Here is a 10,597-nt window from a genome sequence, read left to right on the forward strand (position 1 = left end):
TAGTCGGAAGTGGTGTCATCTATAGCTATATTGCTGTGTAAGTAATGCTAGATAGAGTACATATTTATGTACTCTATCTAGCATTACTTACACAGCAATATAGCTATAGATGACACCACTTCCAACTATATCTATTTTCAAATAGATAGTTGCATGTGATGTCATGTGAAGAGTCAATATCATCTTGGTGTATGTCAATACAAATTTCAAATCAGCATCTGCTCGTTTCCCTCGAGATTCTCGGGGCCAAAGTGCAGTATTTATATGAGAAATCAGGGGAAAGAGTCAAATTCTCAGCCTAGGCGCGCTTTCGTTAATCCTCACGATGACAAATTTCGTCAGCTGAGAAGACAATGGAGGGAAGCACCAAATCCTAGAGAGGAGTGCAGTATTTCTATGAGAAATCGGGAAAGAGTCAAATTCTCAGCCATGGCGCGCTTTCGTTAATCCCCACGATGACAAATTTCGTCTGCTGAGAAGACAATGGAGGGAAGCAACAAATCCTAGAGAGGAGAGGGATTCATCCGTGCAAACCGGTGGTCCTTTGGACGAGCGCTAAACCTTTAATTGCGCGCCTTCTTCGCTTGTAAACTCATAAAAACAAGAAATGTTATAGCCAACTCACACTCTCCGGGGTTAGGGCGAGAATTTACAACTCCCGACGTTTCCCTCGAGATTCTCGGGGCCAAAGTGCAGTATTTCTATGAGAAATCGAGAAAGAGACGCTCTTGAACCACACTACGCTAACTTTTGATCGCTCCAGCGACTGTCGCTGGCCTCACCTTCTCTTATGTCAAGTATTTTGCTATCGCAGGAGTTTTTTTTTTTTTGGGTTTCAAATTAGGCATTTTCTTGGTTGCTTGGCTTCTTGTATCCTAGTTTTTTTTTTTAAATTGTATTTTAATTTTTACCTGCAATGCATATCATTCCTGCTTGAGTTTTGGAGCTTCCTCGGGCGACTCTCTCTTTATTTATGTTGACAAATGCAGTGCCAATGCAGGTTTTCTGAGACGGCAGATTAAACTGGGCTTTTGCCAGTTTCAGGGATTATTAAATCCAGTTTGGGATGGCTCCTTCCGCTCATGTGCAAAGAGCACAAGCGGCTGTTGAAGCCATGAAGCTCATTGGGTTTGATCAAGCCAAAGCGAAGGCAGTCTTGAAGAAGCTGCTCAAAGTTTATGAGAACAACTGGGAGTATATTGAAGAAGAAAACTACAGGCTTCTGGTGGATTCAATACTCGATGACCAGGAATCAGTGGTAACTTCTGTGTTGGTTCTATCTGTTATTTCTTACTGTCGCTTGGTACCTAGAGTAGTTTACCGGTGTTTCGTAAGCCAGCAAAAATGAATTAAGTGAATTCTCAGATGATGAAAGATGGCTTATGAAAGAATGATTTTGATGAGCTTTTATGTTTAATGATTTGACTTTGAATAACGTCCTTTGTGAACCAGGACCCTGAGGTGAATGAAACAGATGCTTCTGCAAGTGTTGCACGTAAGGTATCACGGAAGAGGTTAAGGCATAGGCCAGAGGATTCTGACCATTTTCCATTAGAAGTTGAAGCCTCTGGGGAAACTTCACCCCAGAGACCGAAACTTGATCGATCACCTGAAGACCATCCCACAAATTTCAGAGGTAAAATGATTAAGCCTGTGGAGGCTCAATGCCCTCATGACGGAGAAGGATCATCTTCATCGTCTCATACAATACGTGAAAATGAACTAATTAGAGAGAAAGCACCTCAAAATTCTCATAATTGTCAAGAGCTTAGCCCTATTTCAGGCCAAGTAGTTCCTCGGATGACGAGCTCCAGTAATCCTCCAAATGTACCATATTTTGAAAAAGGAAAATCAAGTTCGCTTGTGATGCAAGAAAGAGATGAACATCAACCCTGTGGCACATCAGGAAATTTAATATGTCATAAAGAGCCAAAGATGGAACCCGACACTGAATTTCCTCGAGATATTGTTGCTGTTGCTTTTTCTTCTAATCCAGATATGTCCGTGGATGAGGTTCCTTGCTACATCTCTGATAATTATGTGCCTCTTGCATTGCCATCACCTCAAGGAACTCCTTCAGGAACTGCTGGTATAACCATGCTAAAACTTCTTGAATTCATCAAATATAATATTTATTTTTCTTGTAAGGCTGTGAATGTATATTTTGTTATGTGACAATCAGTTTCTTTAGCTGCTCGATGCTTCATAAATAATACCCAGATTACAAACCTTTACTAATGATGTTCATAAATAGGTTGTGTAAATCCTGCATATCTAGCATTGGTGAAGAATTGCAGCTGCCTCAGCCACTTTATTGCGTAAATGAAGTTTTTGATGTGTGGCATAAAAAGTGCCAACCTTTTCTTTTGCAGTTGGTTTTTTCTAGAATTTTGTTTTTCAGGTTGAACATTACTTAAAACAAAAAAAAAAATTTAGAAGTATTAGTTAGGAGTTAGGACTAAATCCTCACTTTCTTGATGCAGCATCATTAATTTGCAGTGCCATTGTCAAGCTTGAGAGCATACTATTCTTTTCTGTCTCATAATTAACAGCTTCTTTACTATGTTGACTGGCCATTTGTGTTGATTGCTGATTTTTAATTGCCAAATGTATCGCTCTTATTTTAGTTAGTTTATTTCCAAGACCGGATAAAATTACTTAGTTTGGGGGAAGAAAAGTTAATGGTATTGAGTAGACGGCTTATGATGCATTAAGCAAGGAGCTGTTTCACAACATATAATTTTAATTATGACGACTGAGAATACTTTGTTTCAACAAGTTTCTTCTCCTTATTGCTGCTCAACTTGTCACATTTCCTTGACCCTTTGACACTTCTTCCTACATTTAGGCTGAATTTGGGCCCACAAAATGCTCAGTCAGTTCCATATAATTAAGTCAAAAGGGTTGTTATCAGTCTGGCTAACTATTTTTTTCAACATACACTGGGTGTCTTTGCTTTCTGCTAATAAAATTTATGTTCTATGGTAATGTTTATATTGATTTTTCCTTGGCAGTTCATATTTTGATTAGTCAATTTATACTGTATTAGATGTGAAATTAAGAGTTTGAACTAATCTTTTATGATTGCTTTCTCGCTGGTCGTACTTTATTGGTGATAATTTCTTTGGAATTCTGAGTGAATTACATCAAACCGGTTCAAATGGGGTTTTATTGTTAGTTCAATACCCTTTTCAGTTATTTTTTATGTTTTTTATTTTTATTTTGTTGGGATATGTTAATATGATAGTTACATAGCTGTTTTGCTTGCTTTTAATCTGTCTTGCTGATTAACTCTTAATTTTACTCTTATCTATATTGTCATTGCATTGCTTAGCCAATCATGGCACAGCACAGAAGGGTGATTTTCTTTGGGCAAATGCTTCAACTGGTTTAACTGGTGCAAACAGTCAAGATGCACCAATCAATGAGGATGAAAAATGTCTAAAAGTTCAAGTACGAAAGGAGATCACTAAAGATCATTCTGTCAGTGCTCCCCATCCCCTGCTTGATGAGAATGACATAGCAAAAGGTGAAGAGATAGTAAGAATTTCGCTTATCAATGAGTTCACAAGCGAAAAGTTCCCTGCTTACTTTCATTACATTGCTCGGAATGCTGTTTATCAGAATGCACATGTCAACTTTTCCCTTGCTCGAATTGATGATGAAGACTGCTGTTTGAACTGTTTTGGTGATTGTTTAAGTGCGCCTATCCCATGTGCCTGCACCCGAGAAACAGGTGGTGAATTTGCATACACCATGGATGGTTTACTCAAAGCTGAATTCTTGAATGAATGCATTTCTATGAACCGTGATCCTTATAAACGTCATCATATTTACTGTAAGGATTGTCCTATAGAAAAGTCTAAGAATGAGCATACGCCTGAAGCCTGCAAGGGACATCTTGTTAGGAAATTTATTAAGGAATGTTGGATCAAGTGTGGTTGCAGCAAACAATGCGGCAATCGTGTTGTTCAACGGGGCATTTCACGGAATTTGCAGGTCATTTTAGTGTATAGTTTTTAAGATATTCTTTCGTTATGATATGCATGTTTTAATATTCACATGTCTTTGCAAGAAACACTGCTTTTTTATTTCTGTTGCTATCAGATTACAAGTAATATCCTTTATTTGCACTCAAAATCCTATTTTGTGTGCTTTAGGTGTTTTTTGTAGCTGATGTGAAAGGATGGGGCCTTCGAACCCTTGAAGAATTGCCTAGCGGAGCATTTGTCTGTGAATATGTTGGAGAGATTTTAACAAACATAGAACTTTATGATCGTACTATTCAAAAGACTGGTGGTGCAAGGCACACCTACCCTGTAATATTGGATGCTGACTGGGGTTCAGAAGCGGGATTGAGAGATGAAGAAGCGCTTTGCTTAGATGCTACTTTCTTTGGAAATGTTGGGAGATTTGTGAATCATAGGTACCATGCTTTAAATTGTCTCCTTCTATCAGATTGTATTTTCTAGAGATAGACTTGTCTTTCCATTGCACAGTTTTTGGCTATTGGTATAATTAAATGAATGTAAATATGTATTTCATGGGGTGTCTTGGATAACTGAAGTTCCTTAAATGCCAAAGCCAAAATGTTTATTTACGCTTGCATGTACTTTTAGATTTTTGTGGTTAAAATAAGTTATTTTTCTTTTTTGTTTTTATTGGAGCTAGCATCCTCCTTTATATGGCTATCTTATATGATAAAAGATACGTTTTGTTTTGACAGAGCAATTTTCATTATGGGTTAGTCGGTTAGATTGTTTGCATGTTATTGTTGACCTCGATCACTGCCCAATGTCAATCAGATTATTGCCCGATGTCAATCAAATTGAATATGACTAAAAAAGGTAGGCGAATGACTTGACTTTACTTGAATACTGTCTGAAATGTGTCGACCAAAAATTGAAATAGCTTGAACAGCGTTCGTTCGTGAAATGGACTGCGTTGATTTATTTGAGATAGCAGAAACAATTAAGATTAACACTTATATTGTATGGATTGTCGCATGATGAAAATCATTATGAAAAATTAACGTGCGAGGTGGCGAAGGAGCTTCGACGTTTGTGAAGGAACTCAAGGAAGAGAGTTTGCTAAAAAAATCAAATAAAAACCTGACAAGAAGTAATATATATTTATTCTTATTATTATTATTATTATTATTATTATAATAATTAAAAAAATTAAACAAATCCCCCCATTTTGTCTCCCATTGTGCCCATTTCTTCCATTATTGAGCCTAACCTCGGGCTTTAAAAAAATAAAATAAAAAAGGGGAAGAAAACGAATCCCCTGATATACCTATCTCAGTCTCTCTTGCTTTTGTTCATCACACACACGTGAACACTCTCTCCCTCTCACTATCACTTCTCCCATCTTGCCCAACCCCACCGGCGATCAATTCCAACATCTTCGCCCTAGTTGCTGTCTATGTCATTTCTCTTTTTTTCTCTATTACACTTTATCTGTATCACACACACTCGCTCTCTAATTGTTTGAGATGTTTAAGGGTCTGACCTGACAATTATTTAAGTGAATGCATTGTCTTTGAGATGTGCACGCAACTTTCATTTTGATTTAAATTTTGCTCGTGTTATGTCTGCTAGTGCCTATGTTGCAGATTTGATTGGGAGTATCACAAATTGAAATTCTGTGTTCTTTCAAAGGGATGATTTATTTGTATGTGATTTGAATTCTACTTGGGTGGGCCCTACTGGGAGTCATTTTTCCTCTTGTAAATTGACGCCTATCTTAGTTTGTGTTCAATCCATCGAGTGCATTCTCAAGGGTTCTAAGTGTTTAGAAGAGTTTTCGGAGCATGGAAAAGTTCTAGTTCTGCCCGTAGGGAAGTCATCAAGTTTCTTGCAAGTCTCGTGTAAGTTTCATTTGTGTTCAATTACTGCCACACATTTCTACTCTTTTTTCTTTTTTTCTTTTTTTTTTTGAATTTTTATAGTTTTTAGTTTGGAATTTTTACTCGTTCATTCATTTATTTTATCATTTTTTCCCGCACTCTCCTAATGTCTCCCTTGCATATGGGATATATTCAGTGAGTCTGTGCTTGCACACCACATAAGAAATAATGTGAATGAGAAATTTAAACTCAATGACTATAGCAAGAAAGGCACGTATGAGTCTTCGTATGTGCATGAAAGTTTTGCAAACATGATTTTCCTACTACTTCAAGAAAGACTCGTACAAGCACTTATATTTCTGGCAGCATAATCTTGTTTCCCATTATGCCAAGAAAGATGCGGAAGAGTCTTCTCCCTACTCTCTAAGAAATTCATGTATGAGTTATGTGTACGATAAGCAAGAAAACAAAGTAGGCTTTCCCCAGTCCCCACCTTATAAGAAAAATGCTTACGAACACTTAAACCGATGTTGAGCTTGCTTTGCATTATGCCTCAAGTGCAGAATGACATTGAGGTGATGTGGGCGCATGTGCGGTGCACTGATGAGGCAAATGTACAAAAAAATTTCTCTTTTTTTGTTTTTGCTTTTTTTCTCTTTTTAGAGAGAGAATGCAAGAGGGAGAGGGAGAAATTGGGCTCGAGAAATAGAGAGAAAGAGAGAAGTAGAGAGAGAGCAAGAGAGGAGAGTAGTAGAGAGAGCGAAAGAGAAAGAGAAAGAGAAGTGAGAGAAAGAGAGAGCGAGATAGAGAAAGTGGCTATGAAGAAGAAGGCAGAGGGTTGCAACGATCATTGGAGGAATTTTTGGCAAGGTTGTCATCATCAGAGGCGTTCAATAGTAGGATACGAGCAATATTTAACTTAAATATGCTAGTCTCCCAAACTCCCTATCTCCTTCTCATGTTGTTGGTCCCTTTGTGCCTCCTCCTGCAGGCTCTCAATCATGACCACCCCTTTGCACACTACATGTTGTGTGGATGCTTTCTTCAGCGAACTCACTACATGTCTTCCTCTCTACATGATACCTTCTCCAACGAGCTACGTTGTGCCACACCTTAGCTTCTTTCTTCATATCTCATTGACATCTCCCACGAGCTCCTTATGCAATTTCTTTGCTTCTTTGAAGTAGGGTTTTTTTTGGGAATTTTGAAAGAGCGGAGAGAGCAAAAGTAGAGGGTTATGTGCGAAAGATGGGAGAGGTGAGGTTGGCAGGTGGATTTGGTAGGTGAGATTTTTTGCTTTTTATTTTATAGTAGGTCAACACTATACATGCATTAGATATCCATGGTAGAGGAGTACATGTCCTTGATGGTAAGCAATTAGTTTGCCTTGTTCAAGGGCTTCCAAGTCTTCTTGAAAATCTTGGTCCATTATGTGCAATGTGTTTAACTCATGGTCCATCAAAAAGGGCTGTATGATCATGACAAGGTCACAAAAGTCATTCTGATTTATCAGAAAGCATGCTACCTTTTTTACTCAGTGCAACCCGTTTATATTTTATCAACAAATTGAAATTATTGCTAGTATATCATCCTTTTCATGTTTTTTTTATTTATCATCCTTTTCATGTTTTATGCTTATTGTGACTACCATTAGGTTTTATAAATATTGTACTTGTATTTGATTTGCATCTTGATAGGACAAGATGAGATCAAAGTTGATAACATAGCAAGAAACATCCATCTCTAACTTTAATGGATATCTCATTCTGGCAAGGTCTAGTACTTGTGCTTAAATGGATGTTACATGTAGGGGAGGACTAGTACTTTTGCTTCGGTGTTATTTTCACGAGTAATTGGAAGGTGCTATCCTTTTTTTCTCCCGCTAGGAAGGGTGATTAGCAACTATAAGAGATGTTTTCTCCCGCTAGGAAGGGTGATTAGCAACTATAAGAGATGTTTTCTTGGATTGCCCTTTTTCTTCTCTACAATCAAACATCAAAGTTCTCTCAAATCCCTTCATAAAGCATATGCCTGCATAAGGATTGAAAACAAAGGGTTTCTAATTTGATCCTTGAAAAAATAGAGAGGAAAATAAATCTAAGTTAAATTTCCCTTTCTTTATTTATGCCATTTTCTCGCTTTTACTTGATTTTTCTTAATTACATATGATGGATTAGCTGTTCATTTAACTCCTGATGCTGAAATAAATATTCTATTTATTGCAGATGCTTTGATGCTAATTTGGTTGAGGTTCCTGTTGAGTGGGAGACTCCAGATCACCATTATTATCATGTATGTGCCTTTTCCTTTCAATGGGTACTTGAAGTATTTTTGCATAAATAATACTGCTTAAAACCTTATGGAAGTTAAACTTGATTTATTTTGCATCCATCAATACATGCAGCTTGCCTTTTTTACTACGAGAAAAGTAGAAGCTTTGGAAGAGCTAACATGGGTGAGTAGCTTCAATTGTTGATGCTGTTATAGTGGTATTTTGTTACTTATCTGTATAAAATCTGAATATTACTTTTACTAACGTTCTGTAAGCCTTCTATTTTGTCCTTTTCATGACAATTGGCACTGATTGGTTACGGAATGGAACGGATATCTTTTTCTAATTGTTGTATTACTTAATGCTTTTTGCTCTTTCGTATACTCTTGTTCTAGAGAAAGATATTACTTGAAGGATTGCTAGCTTATTGAAATTTTTATTAGGGGATTAAACTAGACTTTCAGACTGTCAAATCATTTCATCAGGAAGATGGCTGCTAGACTTTCAGGCTGTCTTATCAGGTTGGTTGGTTGAATAAGCATAGAAACAAATAAAAAGGATAGATATAGAACTTAGAGGTATGCCAGAAGCTGTATAAAATGAATCAAACAAACTATAAGCTACACTTCAGGCAAGCACACCAAGATTGAATGTAAAAATTCCTAAAGCATACTCGGTCTGTTGGATATGGTGATGAATATGATAATTTTGTAGGTCTAGAAATTTTGATTCTTAAATGTCCTTGCTCGTGCTCCAAAGAGGAGAGGTTTCAGCTTTGGTTTAGTCGTTTTGGCAAATCCCGTGCTGAAGGTTGCCCAATTACTCTTTATCATTTGAATTTTCTCTGTTTATAGGTCCACGGTAAGAATAAATATCTACTTCAGACTTTTCACATCGTTGGTGCATTGAGATAATTGAAGTCGTGGGTATACTAGGAATTCACATGCCAATAAATTTGTGGAAGCTTCTTTAGTGTTACTTTGTGTAGGATGTTGTTGGAGTAGTTTGTTTGTGCTAAAGGAACATTTAGTGTAATAATGTGACCAAAATTTTCTTATTTTTGGAATATACAGTGATATCTTATTTTTGTTAAATTCATTATAGTTAATATTAGTTGTCAACATGGAGCACATGCACAACTTTCCAGCAATTTTGGTGAAACTAGCCTGATGCTGAGCGCAGAGGTGAAGATCCGTTTGGCTGTGAGCTTGAGTAGCTAATCCAGAAGAAGTATTTCTGTTTGCAGTGGTTGAGAGAGAACAATTTGAACATGGCCTGTGGCAGTTCATGGGAGAGTTGTGATTTGTTCTAATTTTGAACTGTAGCTGACAATTTTATCTTATACAGAAACATAACTCATGAGCATCATCTTTAGCTTTATCCCATCCGCTAGATGTCTGCTTGATTAACTCCATTTTCTCTTGTTGAATACCAGCAATGTGGCTGGAAGTTATGCAGAAATATTTGTGCAAGTCTATAATACACTCCCGTTTCCCCTCCTAAATCATCTTCTCATCAATTCATTCAACCGAAACATTGCTGCAATACTTAGCATTAGCTGGAAATGTACAACTCTAGGCCAACCACTTTGTCAAGTTAGTCTATTAATAGAGTACGTTCCCCACAGCTATTGCAACTTAGACTTCATTTGAGACAGTTTTCTTACTGCTTCTTAAAGCAGCTTTCTAATTAAAAAAAATTAGTTTTTATACCGCAAAGCTGTTTCAAGAAGCATTAAGAAATCCGTCTCAAACAAAGCCTTCGCTGATCAGCTTATACATGTGTGGATGCACATGGCTCATTTTACAGGATTTTTCATTGCATATTTGCACTAATTTGTACATAGCATGCTATGTGGGCATGCATGCATTTATTGATATGCAAACATACTTTTTGTACATGCTTCATTTGTGGGATTTTATTGTGTATTTCTATGCTGTGCTAAAGATTCTCAATACAGTTGTTTTTTGAGGGAGCTCTTTGCTTACAAGTGATTTGCAGGATTACGGGATTGATTTTGACGATCGTTCACATCCAATCAAAGCCTTTAAATGCCTTTGTGGGAGCAGATTTTGCCGCGATAGGGTTCGATCAAGTTAGTGTTTCTATTTCTAACCATATTCATCATCTTTTAAGATTTAAGATGTGTTTGGTATTTTTTAATCTCATACTATTTCTAATGCGAAAAAGGATTCATGTAGCCGACCCCACATAGTGGAACAAAGACTTGATGTTGTTGTTGTTGTTGTTGTTGTACATGTTAGAAACTTTCCTGCATTTGCTCCTCTATGAATGGTTAGAGTTAACAGGAGGTTTCCATGCTTTGAACTTTCATTAAATTTCTGTTACAGCTTCCTTCACTGAGTTTTCCTTGCATTTCTCTTAATTGCTTCCTTACTGGGCTGTTGTCACTTGTCACAGAGGCTACTAGATCAAGAGCTTCAGGCTCAAAGTGAACTTCCGGCAAGTTGCCC

General features: G+C 37.2%; 1 protein-coding gene across 1 annotated transcript; it reads left to right on the top strand.

Annotated features, from left to right (window-relative positions):
- The first annotated feature begins 1,040 nt into the window (after window positions 1–1,040).
- On the top strand, window positions 1,041–10,597 carry LOC110097487. Its single transcript, XM_028696471.1, has 8 exons — window positions 1,041–1,342; window positions 1,453–2,089; window positions 3,335–3,999; window positions 4,161–4,426; window positions 8,077–8,143; window positions 8,256–8,306; window positions 10,125–10,218; window positions 10,545–10,597. Exons 1-8 carry the CDS (start codon window positions 1,067–1,069, stop codon window positions 10,577–10,579), a joined length of 2,091 nt encoding a protein of 696 aa, XP_028552304.1. The 5' UTR covers window positions 1,041–1,066; the 3' UTR covers window positions 10,580–10,597.

Source organism: Dendrobium catenatum, unplaced genomic scaffold, assembly GCF_001605985.2.
Source record: "Dendrobium catenatum unplaced genomic scaffold, ASM160598v2 fragScaff_scaffold_743, whole genome shotgun sequence".
NCBI classification, from domain to species: Eukaryota; Viridiplantae; Streptophyta; class Magnoliopsida; order Asparagales; family Orchidaceae; genus Dendrobium; species Dendrobium catenatum.

What these genes read in the sequence shown, in the direction of transcription:
- LOC110097487 (XM_028696471.1), top strand. Translation starts at nt 1,067, where the DNA reads ATGGCTCCTTCCGCTCATGTGCAAAGAGCACAAGCGGCTGTTGAAGCC. An exon ending in GGGAGATTTGTGAATCATAG is followed by an intron (nt 4,427 to 8,076) that starts GTACCATGCTTT and finishes TATTTATTGCAG; the next exon opens with ATGCTTTGATGCTAATTTGG. An exon ending in CCGCGATAGGGTTCGATCAA is followed by an intron (nt 10,219 to 10,544) that starts GTTAGTGTTTCT and finishes CACTTGTCACAG; the next exon opens with AGGCTACTAGATCAAGAGCT.